The sequence below is a fragment of the Colossoma macropomum genome, unplaced genomic scaffold (assembly GCF_904425465.1).
Source record: "Colossoma macropomum unplaced genomic scaffold, Colossoma_macropomum, whole genome shotgun sequence".
Taxonomy (NCBI): domain Eukaryota; kingdom Metazoa; phylum Chordata; class Actinopteri; order Characiformes; family Serrasalmidae; genus Colossoma; species Colossoma macropomum.
The window spans coordinates 11812069-11830714 of NW_023494810.1; the positions used below are offsets into that span (position 1 = coordinate 11812069).

An 18646-nucleotide genomic window follows, 5' to 3' on the forward strand; every position below is an offset into this window, starting at 1 on the left:
TGGAGATTTTAATTTCCTACTCTAATAGTTTTTGTTAGTGCTTTATGGACTGATTGTCAGTTCTCAATTGTCACCTTTCATAAACTCAATTAAAAAACAGAAGCTCTACTCTACTGTAGCCAAGGAGGCGGAGCGACCAAGGCTGATTTGCATTTTTGGTTTCTGTTCATCACCATTTTTCTTTTTCTTTAGTTCTCTTCATAAAAAACGTTACGTTATCTTCATGCTAAAGGTTAGATTTGCATCCATTTTATATATTCAGCCCAGATTCACCAGCATGTATTACTGTCATAGAATTAAACATATTGAGCTGCCCAGTTTCACAACTGTCGAAGATTTTGCTCTATTAATGGGACATCGCAAATTCAAATTCTGCCAATGACACCCCTAAAAAAGGCGATAATTATCAGCGATAACATTATCGGCCAAGAAATATATCAAACAGGCCCTAGTAACAAGGTAAAGTTTAACCTGGTCAAAGTGATGCACAGTTTTCCCCTTATCCCAAATGTAGCCAACCAGACACATTTGGTGTCCAAAGTTTTCTTCTTTAGTTTTGCATTGAAGCTAAGAGGCTAATGCAGCTAAAATAATGGAAGCTCATACTTCACAAACTGGCATTGTGCCAATTGTATGCCAAAATCATCACACATTTGCCTCAAACCATGTTGAATTGTTAGGTAATTTCAGAACAGACTTATGTGGTTTCTCACACTGTATGACACACTGATACTGTGTAACAGCTGCTGTTTTAGCTATTTCAGCTAAAATATGCTGTACAGTGTCAGAAACCGCAAGTCGATATGAGTTTACTTAGCAATGTGATTTGAGGAAAGGTTTGATGATTAGGCACACAGTTTACACAGTGGTGACTTGGCTGGCTAAAAGCTTTTAGCTACATCAGCTACATAAGTCTTAAAACTCCATCCAAACTTGTCTTGACTGATTGACTTATGTGGGGTAAGGGGGAAAACCATCACTTCACCCTGTATCACAGATGAAGATAATAGTCAGCTAATCATTTCTAAAGAAATAAAAAACATCTTAAATGATACAAAGATGCTTCAGCAAACAAAAACAGTGCTGTTAAAGTGGTCTGGGTGGAGACTACTTGGAATTGTGGCAGTACATTTAGATGTACTGAAAAAGAACTTGATGACTTCAACCTCAAAAATGTCCTCCCACATAAACCTTTTGGAAAACCTGAACAAGCAAAACGTCCTGAGAGAGGATCTCTGACATCATGTTATAAAATTGGTATGAGACTAGAGCCACTTTGGAAATGCTACTGAGAAACGTATCTATAGTAAGATGTAGGTTAATGACTTCAATGTAGTGAAATCAATTGAGAAATTTATAAAAATTAGATAAAACTGCTTAATGAAATTGTCACAAATTTAACTGTAAAATATTAGATGTAGATTTGTTTTGCTGGGATGAACAAATAAATTACAAATTATACAGCTATGATGAAATTCTTCTCTGGGGTTTTTAACCTTCATATTGATAATCCATCAGACAGCAAAATTCATTAGATTACTATCTAGAGACATTTGACATAAAGCAACACGTGGGCAGCCCTACCCACAAGCTAGGTCACTTCCTGTGTCTGATAAACACTAAAGGTTTAAACACAAATGTGGCCCTTATTTCTGTTTTCATAACAGATTATTCTGTATATTCCTTCAAGCCAATACAGAAGTTCAGGAAAATTATTTGAAAAAGTGTTATATTTATTCAGAAATTGTTGAGAAGTTTAAGAATATTTACAATAGTGCATCAAATACAGGTCTAACTCCCTCCTGTAATGAGCTGGTATCTGATCTTAACGCTAGATTAAACTAAACTTTTGGCACTCTCGCTCCAGTCAAATGAGAGAAAAACTTGCGTACTCCTGTGGATGAATGAAAAAATACCCTAGCTTACTGTCATAAAACTGGAAATGAAAATTATACTTTCAAAGAGCAGATCTCCTCCTACAATGAAGCTATGAAAATATCCAATCACACCTCTGTAGTGTATTGAAAAAACATAAAGACAGTACCAAAGTCCTTTTTTTCACCATAGACTAATTAACTCTAACTTGTCAGCTAGTGTGTCTCATGGTGATTCATCTTCTAAAATGTACAATATTTGCAATTCATTTTCAAAATAAAAATGCCTTGGTAAGACAGAGCGTAGCTCAGCCGACTGAAACAAGCTCCTACAACCTTCCTGATAAGCTACCTACATCAGTGATGACCTCTTTCTCTGTTATCAATTATTAGAAGTGTTATAAACAAATTAAGTTCATCCACGTGTGATCTTGACCCTTCTTCTACTTAACTCCTCACGAGGGTTTTTGACTGTGTTCAAAATGATGTCTTAGAACTCCTGTAAACTGTTCTCTGTAAACAGGTGCTTTTCCAGACACTTTTAAACCAATTTTACACCTTTTTTAAGTCTCAGAAAAAGTTGTTTTCAAATTAAAGTGTATCTAATATCAAACAAGTTGTGTGAGCAGTTTCAATCAGTTTTTTGCTTTAACCGTAGTACTGAGACAGCACTGGTTTGCATTGTGAATGACCTCAGGCTCAGTGCTGATGCACAAAATCCTTCTATTCTGGTCCTACTGGATCTTAGTGCAGCCTTTGACACCGTTTCTTTACAAAATTGTAATTCACCATCTTGAATACTGGGTAGGCCTGTCAGGTACAGTTTTGGAATGGTTTAAACCATATTTAATAAAAAGACAAATCTTGGTTTCACTGGGAAATCATTCATCAAAAGAACTTCACATTTCCTGTGGAGTGCCACAAGGTTCAGTTTTAGGGCCTTGGCTTTTCTTTGTAAATGCTACCTCTAGGTGATGTCACTAGGAAACATGATATCAATTTTCATAGTTATGCTGATGATGAGCGGTTTTTCAGTTTCCATTTCCATTCCTATCACAGTTTCATAGTTTCTTCTTTTACTGTTAAGCTTTTTCACTTGTCTGTAAAGCACTTCAAGCTGCCACTGGCATAAAAAGAAAAAAGATCATTGGTAACACTTTATTTGGAGCGGTCCTTTGAAGATGATTAATAAACTTTTAACAGATTATCAGTAACACATCGACAGTATATCAGTGAAGAAGCAGTAGTGAAGCATCTGAATACACTAAAGTAAATATCTTGTAGATGTTCTGTTGATACATTACTTACATTAAGTAGACGTAATGTTAATATGTTACTTCCCTTACACGAAACCTAACCTTACCCAACTTTACCCACAACCTTATCCTAACCCTTAATTTAGCATTTCTAAGGAAAAAGCAGAACTTCTTGGAACCTGGTACAGTACGTCTCCCTTTTGCTTTAATGACATATATATAGTTATATATACAGACCTTCAGGAAATGCAGTATTTTACTCTTACTTCTGCCAACCCTGTACATTTTTAAAAGTTTTCATATTTTACACCATTTAAAATCACCAGCTACCCTGCATCAGAACAACAAATATAGTCTAAAATGACTTAAGTTCATAAATGTAGTTATACTAACATACATAAAGTTAAGAATGTTCTTTCCTTTTCCTTTAAAAAGTTGCCATTTCTTACATGTGAGGTTTTGTTACAACAGCTACACTATGTCCTTTCTCTGTCATCACCTACCGAATTATGAGAGGGTTATAACCTGAAATAGAAGCAGGCGGCCATATTCAAGGAGTGGAGTAGTTGTTAACACGATGTCTGGGATTCTAGGCAAATCTTCCCCGGGTGTTTACTCTTGTATTAGGATAGAAAACACATTCCAATTATCTGAAATCCCAAGGTGACATATTTCATCTTAAGCCAAACACCTTTGGACTGACCGTGCTGTATAAATGCTTGCAGGAGTGGACATGCCTGCATTGTTTTATAAAAAGCAAATAAATCTCAATTAGGAATTGTCCTAAAAAGATAAATGGATTTATACTGGAGCCAGTTACAATACAAGTTATTTTCTGAGGGAGAACTTGACCTGAGCCAAGTCTACTGTTTGGAAATACATTGGCAAGAACATGTTCTGGCATTACCTCAAGAGTTGTCTATATCTTTCCTCCTAAGCTTTATAGCACTGCAGTTCTGCTGCCTGGGCCTTCATAAATATTTCCGCATTCTCGAGGCAACCAGATGTTCGGTATCATTTGGACCATATCTTGGTTCATGCTAGTCAAAACAGCCGTCCAACAGCCTTGGTAACGTTTCTTTCCAGAGAAGCATGAAGCAATATTTTTATTCTGTATTTCTGCTGTATGTACTCTAATATATAAAGACTGTATCTCTAACGGAAAAAGCAGAAAAAAGAGCAGAAAAGAGATAATTTTGTTATAATATTGCAGTAAGAATGTAATCAGATAAAAAAGTGTCAAAAATAGAAACAGCCTTGCGTGTGCTGCTCACTTGCGTCAGTTGCTGTCGTTACAAGTCTTTACGGCAGGCTTGGCAGGTGCAATAAAGTTGTGGCTGTTTCTTTTTAATGCTTAGTTTCCGTTGCTGTATTACAGGCCAACAAGACGAAGTGATATTCATTCATTCATTAATGGAAGGTAGTGGTACTCATGGCACGCCTCTCAGCCAATCACACTGCGAGGAACTAGGCTAACTGTGGTACAATACGTGCATCGCACTGTACTGTTCAAGACAAGGCCCTCGATTCAATATGCACAAGGCATCAAACAATATATTCAACAGACCGGAGTAAATTAAGATCTCAGTTTAAGTTTTTTATTACTTTGTGGCTAATATGTTAGATAGCTAAGGTATTAGCTTGCTGATGTTGATACAGTGTTAGCTCGTGGCTGCAATGCCATTTTCACTCATCTATACACGTCACCCTTCTCAGTCAGTGGAACTGGAAGAACACAGCTTAACAATTCAGTGCTGCGGTCGTTAAGCTGAGACGATATATCCTGTTTTTTCTCTCATATTTAATTTTGTTAGATTATAAATAAAGCACAGCTTTTGTTTATATTTCTACGCTGCTAAGAAATCAGTCTGAATGAATCAGGCAAAACTCTGCTGTGCCAAACTAAACTAAACTGAAAAATGTAAAATTAACATGTTAACCTAAGGAATATGTTGTATTTTGTGAATCGTTACACCCCAATTAATAATTTCAACAGGTAATTACATCTAAAAAATAAATGATGGTAATACTCCTGACCTCTAAAGGTTAAACTCACACAGTGGGTCTAAGGTTTCATACCATCAACAATCAGATATCTTCGTCATTTGGTTGCTAATGGAACTGATAACTCGAATAGCACAGGAGTTCAAGTAAGTGCAGTTGTAGTCATAAGACCAGCATGTGTTAGAAACCTGAATTTCTGCCTTTCATCTGCCTGAAGCATTCTGTTCCTAACGCTTCTGCAAATGTTCAGATAACTAGGGCACATAACTATTCATATACCTGCATTATCTGCAGCAAAACCTTTCTTAATGTACTGAATATTATTGATTAACAAAGGGTTCGCTGAATGACCCCCGTGAGCCCAGGCCTATTATTCAGTTATTTATTATTCACCAATTACAAGGAGGCCCGTTACAATTACTACATAATTGTCTCAATTATCTGAGATGATTGCAGTTACTTTAATTGGCCATTGTTTTTCACAGTGTTAGTTTTTACACAATTATTGTATCACAACAACCAGAATGTGAAATGGATACTTTTTTTATTAGCTGGCTCAAAATAAATACATATAAATGAAAGGAGGCAGGAAACAAATTCCCTTCCATAAGTTATGAAAACACCAGGTTTTAACTTTTAACTGGGTCTAGGGGAATCTTTGCTCTAGAGAAATGTGAGTTTGGGTGGCTCTACACATGATTCTGTTTAGCTGCTTAGGCTTGTACTTTAAAATGACGTTAACCACAATTATTTATATGAAACTTTTTTTTAGCTACAATTTACGGAGCCCCTACAGTGCCTTTGCAGAAAAAGAAAAAATTTGCAATTGCATTGCATTCTCTTGCAAAATATTTTGTTAGCGTTTTGCTGTCCCATGCAAAAATTCACTGCATTTGCAAGAGAATGCAAAATTATTGTGAGGGAACATAAAATATTTGCGAAGAAATGCAACGTCATCACTTTTTTTCTTAAACCATGGCTTCTTAGGGGCTTCGTAGGAATTTCAAACAGACTTACATAAAGCTTATTTAACGGAAAAGCTTAAACATACATGCTAACATGGCCAACGATAAATGAAAGCCACGGATTAGCCGAAAGCCACCACCACTTGCATAATGCTAATTGATGGTCATTTGCTTTCATTCACTGTTAGTAACACTAGCTCCCTCCATATTTTTCATGGCTTATTCAGTTTATAAGCCAGCTGCAAATTCACGTTTTGGGATTTTTCTTCCACAGGAAAGTGCAGTACAGAGACAAACAGCATAAAAAAATCCTCCAACTCACTGCATTGTCGCTGGTCTTCCCTGAGAGGATAGCCCTGGCCTTGGCTTTGGTCAGGGGGAAGTTCTTAAGATAGGAATCGTAGAGCTGCTTGGCGAGGGACCTCAGGTCGGCCGCCTCGGGGTGTATGTGGTCCATATCAGTGGAGAACTCGGCCAAGAGCTTCTCCTTCTCTGCCTGGGGCATGCGGCCAAAGCGAATGGCTGGGAAAAAAGGAAAGATGCCAAAAACATTCAAAAACCCCCAAGAAAATCCCAAAATCCAGCATGTTCACGGTCACTTGTAATATGTTCACTCTGGGGATAAGTGGGTGGGATGTGAAAAAATAGGGAGTTTGTTTTTTAAGTGCGTGGGTATGTTGATGGATGTCACTATGACCTGAGTCTGTTTCCTGGATACAGATAAATTCAGCTCCTACAGGGGCTTCCAATAGTTGAAAATACTTTTTTAGTCCAAGGTCACCACAGAAACCACCACTGTAAGTTAATTTCGATGAGTGATGTCATCCATGTAAGTGTACATAAGCAGTACCACAGACCAAACTGCATAGTCACAGAACTTGTGCAATGACCATTGAATCATAGAGGATTTCATTAAGGTGAGAACATACTGTGTCACATGATTACCTTCTGACTCACTATCAGGCGGACCAAGTTTATATAGGCTCCAATTGAACGGACCTGCCGACGCAACACTTCGCTAATCTCCGCTTTATCATCCTGCAGCACTGAAACTCACGCACCGTTTCAGGCTGATATGTTCAAAGGGAAAAGAAAGGAGGTCGAATTTTATTTTTTTTTGTGTAACATAGAGCGGGAGGGGGTGTCACGCTGACATAATGAATGAAAGACAAGCCGCCTCACTGACACTTGTAGAAGGTAGTCAGGTAATCAGCAGGTGAGTTTCCCTTTGAAGTGTAGCATTAGTAAGAGTTCACTGATGATGATAATTTACAAACAAAATTATAATAATTCAAATTAGGAAACTACATTAAAACATCCCGTTCCATAAAGGCAGTGTTCAGCTCTTGCTGATGCTAACAAGGACAGCTATTATGATTAAATGCTGAAAAAGAAGGATATTGTGATTCATAGAAACTGTGAGTGACCCTGATTAAGGACCTGATAACTTTGGAGAAACTCTCGTTTTAAGTTAATGGTAAATATCATTTGATATAATTAAGATGTGGGAATACCGCTTTAATGTCTAGAATTGAAGATAATATCAATAACCTTAAGAATCTGGTGCTAAAATAATCCTTAATTCTGTTAAAACTGTGTTATAATATGTGTATGAGGACCTCCCTGCCCTTTTGTTCATTTTAGTGTCAATTCAGTGTAGGAACAAAACTTTGTGCTTCCCGTTTTTCAATTTGTATACAACTTAAATCAAAAACAGCTGTGATATATCGCTGCAGTTGGAACAAAACCTTATCTACACTTTTGTCATTTTCCAGTTTTAGACATCATTTGAAAGTACCAGTTGCCCTTTATATTGTGTGCAAATTTCATAGTGAACGGACCAAAATAAATTGCCTGAAATTGCTTGGAAAAATGTCTGGTCCCACTCACTTAGATTTAAAGTTTGTTTGTTTGTTTAAAGTCTGTTTTTTCCTTCTCATGTAAGTTACTATTTTGGAGATATGAGGCTCCAACAGCAGCAATATGTGATGAACAGACCAACAGAAATGGTCCAAAAAGACAAACTTGCATTAAATTACATTGAAAGTTGAGACTTTTTCCTTCTCCTGTAAAGTGACATTACTGGAGATACAAAATTTAGTTCCAACAGCGACGATACAAAAATCTAATGGACACATCTTTTTTCACCTCCTATTTCCTCTGCTTGACAAAAATGCCAATTTGTAGCAGTTTTTCTATTCATTTTTCGTAAATTTAGACAAACGCTTCCTCAGAATTATTGCACTAAACAATATAATCGTGATCCAAACTCAAGTTCATAATTAAATAAACTAAACAGCCTGTTTTGAATTCACTTTTTCTGTGATGTCATGAAAACCAACACATATCCCCACATCCGCTGCCTTTTCAGCCTACAGCAGTTTAGCTCTGCCCATCCATTATCAGGAGAGTTTCAGCCTGGACTGCTTTTTAAACAAGACACAGTACAGGAATCAAAACTGAGCTTGTTTACATGTCGCTGTTTTCGGAACAAAACCTTGTATGTCCAAAATGATAACTCAGTGGAACCAAACGTTTTTCCAAGTCATTTCATTCCATTTTTTTGGTGCATTCATTGTGAAATTTACACACAGCGTAAACAGCAACAGGCATTTTCAAATTATGACACAAACTGAAAATGGACAAAAATGGAGATACAAGGTTTTGTTCCGACAGCAGTGATATATCAGTCTTAAAAACAAGGCAACAAAAACAGAGTGTTCAATTGTAAGGCTGAAAAATCGTCATTTAAAAGTGAATTATGACTGTTTTGGTACATAAACCCACACAAATGTTAGAAGTACACCTCCAGGGGAAAAATAATGTAAGAATGTAAATGTAGGATAAGGGCCCTTTATTAATTTACAGTAACTATATTCTGAACAGACAGCATGTGACGCTGGTAACATCCAGTGGTTCTCTGTGTTAATTTGGTCAGAAACCAAAACTGTCAATATGGTGTGTTGGCATCCTTCTACTGGACAAGCTCGTCCATTTTATTTTCTTATTTATTTTTCTTTTTTATTTTCTAATTTGTTTTGTTTGCAGGGCCAAGTCAGGCCCGTGGCACAATCCTTTTTGGCCAGCAAAATTATTTTAATTTTCTGTTAATATTAGCCCATTTCACCATGAGCTGCACTACAGCTCCCAGTATGCACTGCAACGTAATGTGTGCTCCCACCTCCTCCCCTACAACGATCTATGGGACAGCACCACAAAAACAAAAAAAACTGTACACTGGGGACATTTAAAGAGGTTTAACAATGATCTGCAGCTAAGGCAGTCCATTGCTTTATATAAAACAACTGTTTTTACTTAAAATGTTTTTTGAATCGTTCAAGTATTCAGTGCCTGTTTTTGCTGTTGTAGTCTTGGTGAATTTTGAACAAACAATGGCCAGTTGGGGTCACGGCAAAATGTTAAGTAAAAATCTAATAAAAACACAGCTGGCCCACAGACTTGTTGAGATTCCTTAATATGCCCCTTTTAGTGGTTGAGTTTGACACCCCTGATCTAAATATTACATAAACATAAATATTATATTATCGCATTATAGATTACATCATTACTATAATTATTGTTATTGCTCATTATCAAATTTTGTCCGTTACAAAATGATGACAATAACAGGGCTCCTTTAAACAGTTCTTTTTCTCTGCACATTTACATGTACAAACATGGCTGGTGCATGCAAACGTTAAAAGCCTGTAATTTGGGTCCTCTCCCACACTCGATCCTGAGTATTTGACTAGGGGGTAGGAAACGTTTGAAAAGATGACGTGTGAAGCGTCAAGCCCACGGTGGTGCCTTTAAGCCAACAAGGCAGCGAAACTTATCTAACATTTTTTTCCCTTTCTCCAAAGGAAGGGACGTCAACGTCGCTTTCTCGCATATGCCTTGACTTGTTGCAAAACTGTTTTGATTAATAGTGAGCCATCATATCCATCACACCTTTTGTAAACCCTGCGCACGCCTCTCTGCCTCGCTCCTACTGTACACCTTGGCAGGGAGCCAGGAGCAGTGACATGGCGCATTTGTGGCGGCCGGCTCTGCGCCTTCATGAATCATTGATAAAAAAGAAAGCAGGCTTAAGCCTGACGAGATTTCACCCAACCAGCGCGAGCCTGCGTGAAAAGCCAGAGGGCGGGGGAGCACGCGAAGGCGAGAGAGGAGGGAAAACAAAGGCAGCCAATCAGAGGCCAGCAGGGCTGATAAAGACAAACTCTGATGACCCTGCCGCTTGCAGAGCAACACCTGCAATCAACTGCTAGAAACAGCTTCAGCATGGCGTAACTCAAGATGCCTGAAGAGCAGTCTGGTTCTGCCTGAAGGTTAAAGAGAAATACTTGAAAACTCAAAGTGGCACGTATCATGTTCCCAGCAGCACATGAAAATGTAGCATGACTTGTACATTTACTGTAATGAACTGAAGGCTCTTTTTTAACCCCTGAATTTCCCAGGCTTTTTACATACTAATGCTTATTATTCAGTAACTACAGGAACCTCAATGCAAACTGAATGAGCTATTCTTAGCTTATAAAAGTGTGTAATAAAACTTTAGGCCATTAAAGAGGTTAATGCTGGAGTTGGAGTGAACCTAACAAGTGATTAAACTCATATCCTACTTTTTTTTGTAGTTTAGTTCCGCCTACAACATTTGTGCGGTTTTATGTATCAAAAACAGTCAATATTCACCAGTCAAAACAATATTTTTACATGACCATTTTCTTTCTCAAACAGGCTGTTCTTGCTACTGTGCAGATATAAATGACCTCCTGATTGAAAAAGCAATCTAGGCTGAAACACTGCTTCTAACTTCTGCGTGAGTGGGCAGGGCTAAACTGCTGCAGCCTGAATATAAGCAGGTATATGTAAATGCATTGGTTTTCGCAACAGTTTTGCAGCCTAGTTTCCATATATGGACCGTATGTACTGGGAAGTGAATCGGATGTTCTGAAATTTTAACAGTGTTTACATGCAACAAAAAAATTAGTTCTCCATGATAACAGGACCTTTAAAAAAGTAGAGATGCCACAAATGCAGTTAATCTGAATTGTCTTTTGTTAGTTTAGTTAGAGCTATGAGGTTAATGTAGCTAAGTAGAATTTCTGGTTTCTTACACCAAATGACATATTGTTATATATATAAAAAAGGACAATATAATAAAGACAAATAAGTTATTTATATTTATATTTTTTAGGGCTTTAGTTTTTGTTTTGGTCTTTTTTCTCATTGTTTATGTTCATGCTGCTTATATAATGGCATTTTATTAAGTAAAACGTTTATGGGTGTGAGAAATGCACTATATAAAATAAAACATATTACTACATTTATGGTATTTGGCAGAAGCCTATGCCAGTAACAGAATCCTCTTATTTGGATAATTGTGTGGAAAATAGATATGTGTGATGCGTCTTTCTTTTATTTGCTTTACCCTTTATTATTTATTTCCACAAAGTGTTCTCGTTTTCTCCCGGTCATTTTGAGACAGTCCCCAACACTGAAGTGGACATGAGAGCACACACAACCATAGCGCGTAAATTGAGGCTTAAAATCCATCAAATAAACTGAGGTTGTAGTAAATTGTTATCTTTAATTTGGAAGTTGTAATTAATCTAAAGAACAGACTTACGAAACTTTACCATCTAAAGTCGTGGTGTTTGTAGCCGCCGATGTTAAGCTGTACAAGAGCCATGACAATGTTACTCTAAACCCAAAGGTGTTTTGTCTGATGCCTGAAACCTGAGGCTGCGATATGAGGATGTCCTAAACACCATAATGGCTTTTTGTACAGGCATCATATCCGCCTGCAGAAATGGCACAGTGTCCCCGTCCCAAGTCTCCCCTAAGCACATTCAACCAGTGCAGCTCAACAGCCGCGTTTCTAAAACAATCTATGCTAGGTACAATAAATGTGGTATTAATGTACGATCTTACATAACACATGTTCAAAAGTTCAGATATGTTTACATGTGGGAATACCTTGCTCTGGTGATCTCAACCAGAGTGACTTATAATTTAATCAGGATATAGAGGTAGCAAATGTAGCGTAAGGAGTCTTGCCCAAGGACTCTTACTAGTACAGAAAGATGAGCTGGCCCAGGCTGAACCCCAGTCTGAATGTGAAATTTAGGGGTGTGCCCCAAAATACTATACCAAACATGACATACTAGACAATATAATATTGTATAAATTATGAAATAGACAATACTGTATACAGTGCAGTATAAGTATGAAGAAAACTCTGGCTTTATAATAGCTGCAACTACTGTTTTTAGCTATGCAGCGTATTTTTGTGTCAGGGTCAGGGACCACATAACCAAGTCTATTCAACAATTTCACAGCCCAGCATGGTTTGCGGCAAGTGTGATATTTAGGCATGCAGTTAACACAATGCTAATTGATGGGGCATAAACTTTCATTACTTTATTATTAGCTACACTGGCCTTGCAGCCACATAGTGCAAAACTAAAGAAGCAAACTTGTCCTTGCTGGTTCACTACATTTGAGGTAAGGAGAAAACTGTATAATGCAATATTGATAATGATTACTGAATATTGATTTTGTGTTGTTCTATTCCTTTGAGGAATGATTCTATGCCAATCGTACGTATTTTCCTAACCATGTGATACAATGGAAGACATGTACACTTGTTCACTTGTTGATCTGAGGGAAAGTGACTGTGAAAAAAGAGAAAAGAGTTTGTGGCAAAGTCCTAATAAGAACTGAAAGGTGATCTAACTCCCAAAACAGAGCAGCAGCAGCATTTTTTCATAACAATTAGAATATCAGTTCCTTATTTATAGATATAATGACAGAGTGAAAGGGCGTAGGTGTTGTACGCAGCCATTTAATTGTCTTGTGGCATCACGTAGATATTTTGGAAGCTGCCCAGCAATGGCAGACACTTCACACCAAAACTTCCGTAATTCTTTACATACTATTGCAACAGTGCTATTTCAGCAGGGTTTATTAGACTGCAAGATGCCCTGAGTGAATGTAAAGAAAGCTTCCAGACAGAAAAAAAAAAGATTTTACATGTTAATGTGATGACATCCCAAATCTATTTATAGAGAATAGTGAACAACCAGCTGCGAAGACCTCCAAGCTTTGTTAAAACTGTAAATACAAAAAGGCCAAGGAAATAAAACGTCTACTCATAATGATTATGATGAAGAGTTAAACTGCTGCCTGCCTGTTGTAAACAGGCCTGCTCAGATCCTTCAGTGGTGCCGCAATAATCTCAAGAGCGAGATTTTCCAGTTTAAAGTCTAGGAAAACCACCTATGATGATATATCTTGAAGGCGAGAGAAAGTTTTGCATACATGAAAATTCAGTTTAAAGGGTTACAAATTCAGAAACCAATACCCTGGGGGCACCAGCGTCATACCTGGGAGAACACTGCAGTGATTTTAACATAGAAATCCTGCTGCAATTCTGCTGTAATTGCTGTGGAGTTCAACAGCTATGCAAAAAGTAATGTCAATTTTGACTTACTAGTTAAAAATCGTTTGTTCAACAAATGAAGGTCAAAAAGGCCCACATGTACAAAAGTAGCTAAGTTGCTAAGCTCTTGCTGCAGTTTTGTCTACAGACAAAAACGAATGTACTTGATTGGTCGCAAACAGTGATCATTTTTACACTGTTCCAAAGCCATCGGAAAAAAAAATCTGAACAAGCGAAAACCAACTTCACCACTCGCAACACGTGGCCCTCTTTTTACGTTTTGGTAATGTCGCCTTTATTCTGATTGGCCAATAAAAATAAAAGTACATGATTCATGTGAATGCACTAAATGATATCTTGGCAAATAAAAGATAATTTTTGGCAGCCTGGCATATTCATCATTCAAAATGGTGAGTTTCTCCAAAAGGTGTTGAGTTTGCATGTATGTTTTTGAAAAACTACAGTTGCTTTAGGGGGTAATTTGTGGGGACAGACTGTTTGAAATGTTGTTTCCCACTAGCTGGCTAATGTAGAAGGAAGCAAACTAACAAAGATTTCTTGACAGGAAGCTGAAAATCACATCTGTCTTTACCGGCTTCTGAATCAGTGGGTAGTAGTCAGATTTCTTTATCGCAGTGACGGATAATTCAGCGGTTGTATGAACATTTGTGTGAAGCATGCTGGGTACTGTAGTGTGAGAACAAAAAAGAGAGAAAAAGACTGTAAATTCTCCACATTTGTGAATTCTGTCAAATCAATAAGGCTGAGTGATGTAAAGCTGCACTACAGATTATTAAACAACATGACAAATGACAGTAAATGGTAGTTTTAGGCTGTAATGTACTTTACACTGTACTAGTTTTGTATTAACTGATGGTGGTTTTGATGGAAGAATTAATGAAACCATGATAGCGCTGAGATAGGCTTTGTTTTGAGGTTGCAGAGGGTGCGAATGTGGGTGTTACATTTCAAGGGAAGTTGTTTCTCAGTCATGTGGCAGTGCACGTTTGAGTGCTCTGCACTTTCTGACAGCAATGCCACATACGATGCAGGTAGAGACCGCAAAGAGGAAGCAACAAAAGCAAGCAGGCCAAGATGCTGCTGCCTCAGTGGTACAGCCATATGAAGAGTGTCTGCCTTTAGCAGCTCGACCAGAAACAGTTTTCTCTGAAACAGCAGGGCCTTTCCCAGACTGCACTTTAAAGGGAGAGATCAGACGAAAAATGCTAAAGTTGTTAAAGCTCAATGGAAACTAGTGGTGCACGGAAGTCAGCAGTTAGCACGATTGATAACTGGCCAGTCTGGTGTTTTTGTCCCGAGACGGGTGTGTAGAAGAGGGGTCTTACCATTGTGTGACATGCCCACCATCAGGCACTTCTGGAAGCGGCAGTACTGGCACTTGTTGCGGCTCTTCTTGTGGATGCGGCAGTGGAGGTCGCAGTGGTCGTAGACTAGCTTTAGGCGAATTGTTCGGCGAAAGAATCCCTGAGAACAAAAAGAGAGGTGTTAGGAAGGATTTCTTGACCTCTTCAGTGTGAAGACATCAAACTTAAAGGTTGCGATGTCTACACAAATACCACTAGTGAACCTACATGTGTATTCTGAGTTTTTATATTTAATGCTGATGATTTTAAAAACAACGTTTCAGGCATTATGCAGCATATTCATAACCTTTTTTAATGTAAAAACTTTTTTGTGATGTAGCTTTAAGCAGCATTAAATCTTTCAGACCCCTGGTTCCTCTTACCACCACTGTGAATGATTCTCTCTAAAGTTCTGCGGTAGAATATTGGTGCTGTTGGAACAAAACCTCGTATCTCCAAAATGATAACTTTACAGGAGAAGGAAAAACGTACTTTACTTTTAACGCAAGTCAATGGAACCAGACTTTTTTCAAGCAATTTTGGGCCATTTCTTTTGGTCCATTCATCACAATATTTGCACACAATATAAAGGACAAAAGGAATTTTCAAATCATGTCAAAAACCGAAAAACACCAAAAATGGAGATAAAAGGTTTTCTTCCGAGAGCAGCGATATACTGCCATGAGAAATCGCCATTTGAAAATGCCAGCTGCACTTTGCATGAGCATTTCATGATGAGCGGACCAAGTGAAATTCTAAAATAAGCAAAGCTATGTTTGCTTGAGCTACATTTGCAGGCGTTAAGCTTGTTTTCATCCTTCTCCTACAAAGTTACCACTTCAGAGATACCAGGTGGTTTACTGAAAACAGCTTCTCATATATGTGGAACCAGTATGTATTTATTCTGGCCTTTTTGTTCTGCATTAATTTACCCTTTTTTTTTTTAGAACAGCAACACTATCCACAAGGGCAAAAAGACTCTATGAAGAGTTTCCAAGCACCTACATATGTTCGGGGGAGCATATAAATGACTCAGTTAAACCAGTAGCTTTTACAAGTATGTAACTGTATGACAGGGGTGGGTTATATGATGATATTTTGTTATCATGTAGGACACCATTTCATTTCAATGAGCATGTTGTTCATATGATCAGTACTTAAAGAGCATTGACCAACTGCATGTTTCATCTAACAGAAAGTATAATTAGTCCTGTTTAAGTGGGTTTAGTGCACAGTGGTATGTAAAATGCTGAATAATCATCATTTTATTCACTGTAATTTTTGACAGCAGTTTTAAAATGTGACACTAATTGTGGATTTTGTTTCAAATAATCATGATACATATCATGATATACTATTTATGCGATGTCGCCCACCTCTACTGGGCGAATGAGAGAAAATCACCTCCCAGTCCGTTCCCAGTGGCAATACAATAGTGCTTCCCCAAGGACCCCCAAAAACAGGTAATACAACAGATAATATAACAGATAACAGATAAAATAACAACACGCGCACTTGTGTTAGCTGTTTTAACACTTTCTTGTTTTGTGTTAAAAGTAACACAAAATGAGCTGAACACACTGATGTGTCTAATTTGAGACAGAATGTGTTGTGTTAAGGAGCATATGTATTTTAAAGATTAATCAAGTGACTTTCATACAATAAAAAAGGACAAACCGTAATCAACCATGCACAGCTTTCCAAAGATTCCAAAATACTTAAATGGAAATAAGATATACTAGAAAACCTTTTAAAAGGCAAAAATACTAGGCATATGTGCCAAAAAACTCTAACATAGGATAACTTATTTATGTGTATTATCATAATGCAAAAAGATAACTTTATCAATAATGCAGGTTTTAATCAATATCCAATTTTCTTTTTAATCGAGTAATTGTGACAGCCCTTATAGAATCTGTACACCATATGCATGTCTTTTTAGCACTCTGCCACTTTGCTAAATGTAACTGGCGAGACGGTTATCAGACTTGTTAATGAAACTTCACATTCAACACACAAAGAAGTTCCTCAAAAATGTTGTTCTATCTGTCTAGAGCTATTAAAACGAGAACCAAGATTTATCAGAGCACTACCACTCATTCTCGTCACGGCCAACTATAATTTTGCATTTGGTTTAAACCCACAAGCCGAGCTTAGCGCTCAGTACACATTTGGTTACAGCACCTAAGTCAACTGCAAAGTCATTATTCACCCAAAGATAACCCAAAGCTTCATGATAGGCAAGGCTTATCTATATAATACACCATTAGGACACAACAGTATTGCTTAGATTGGACTTTGGCCAGAATGCTGATCTTAATATAGTCATTAATAAAACCAGATGTCTCCACAGATTATTCATGCTGTATATCAGCAAAAAAAGAACAGTAGTTGGCCAGTAAATAAACAGTAAAGGATTAGTTTCCAGTCAATATTCTAAATTCACACCACAGCAGGTGATCTCTGATTGGCTTATCAGGTGCCACTGATACCCACACTAAAGAAACTAGAAAATGAGTTAAGACTGCAGCCACAAATCTATACTTTTTGAAGATTTTTCAACTGAGGTTAGGTTTGTACATGACTGTGTACTGGCTCAACACACCTTTTGATTTTGACTTGCAGTGACATACATGAACGGAAGAAGGACAACAAAACTGAGAGGATGTTTTCCATGTACTTTCTGTACCCCACCACCACTTTATGGTTAATTTTAGAAGTATTTTGGACTATAAATAGAAATAGGATGTTGGGGGCTAACATTAACTCTCCACCCAAAAATGGCTTTTGTATTTTAGAACAATTCATGTATTAACCTTCTTGGCTGAACTTAACTTCAGGCATTGTTATTTGACGTGACAGAAACGAGCCGGATCTTTCAGATTCGGGTGCAGTTTGTAGTATCAATAGAAACATTCCATTCATATTCAATTCAATCATTCAGTTCTGGGAAAAAGTTTCCTCACCAGGGAATGGGTGTTTTTGCATTTTTCCAAGATCATCCAATTACAAGATCACAGAGGCGTTTTTTTACGGCTGCTGTAACTTATTTTGTTAATCTGTTAAGCTTTAATCTATACACTTCTTCGGTTCAACCTAATGTCTATCAGCAAATTTAACTCATTTATTCAAGTCAAACACTTTTAATGAAACCATGGAAGACTGGCAAAGATAAAAATCCTCTGCGTTGATGCAGTTAGCAAGCTAGCTAACTCGCTAACCAGAAAGGGTAACGACACAAACATGAACACATTTATAGACAATAGTTATATTCACATAAATACAGTACTGCACACTGATTTACAGCAAATAAAGCATAGATAACTGACGTGGTCAGCAGCAGCGGGGTGACCTGTGTGCAGCTGCAGTTAGCCAAGGAGCTAAACAGTAAAACACAGAAGTGAACGTAATTATATTAGATAACTTTATACTCGCTACAGTACATGGTACACTGATCCGCAGCAAAAAAAGTTGCTGTGCAAAGAAATAGCAACTTTACAGGAGAGGGCAAAATGTCTTAACTTTTAATGCAAGTTGTTTTCTAATATTTGGGGTTTTGGAGTCATTTTGGAGCAATTCTATTGGTCCATCTTTTCTATTGGTCACAATTTCGCACAACGTAAAGGACATGATGTAAAAAACAAAATGACAAAAATGGAGACTGCTTTTAAACTGCGATGATATGTTACTAGTGTGGTTGTGTGCAGTTGCAGTTAGCTAAGGAGCTAACATAGCA

The 18646-nt window shown here is 37.5% G+C and overlaps 1 protein-coding gene across 1 annotated transcript in view; it reads right to left on the reverse strand.

Moving 5' to 3' along the window:
* Positions 1-18646, reverse strand: part of pparg (peroxisome proliferator-activated receptor gamma) — a 55889-nt gene that overhangs the window by 4619 nt on the left and 32624 nt on the right. The window contains exons 4-5 of the mRNA XM_036559639.1: positions 14893-15031; positions 6422-6621 (exon numbers count right to left, since the gene is read on the reverse strand). Of these exons, the coding sequence (XP_036415532.1) occupies positions 6422-6621; positions 14893-15031 (339 nt within the window). The remainder of the gene's footprint in view (positions 1-6421; positions 6622-14892; positions 15032-18646) is intronic.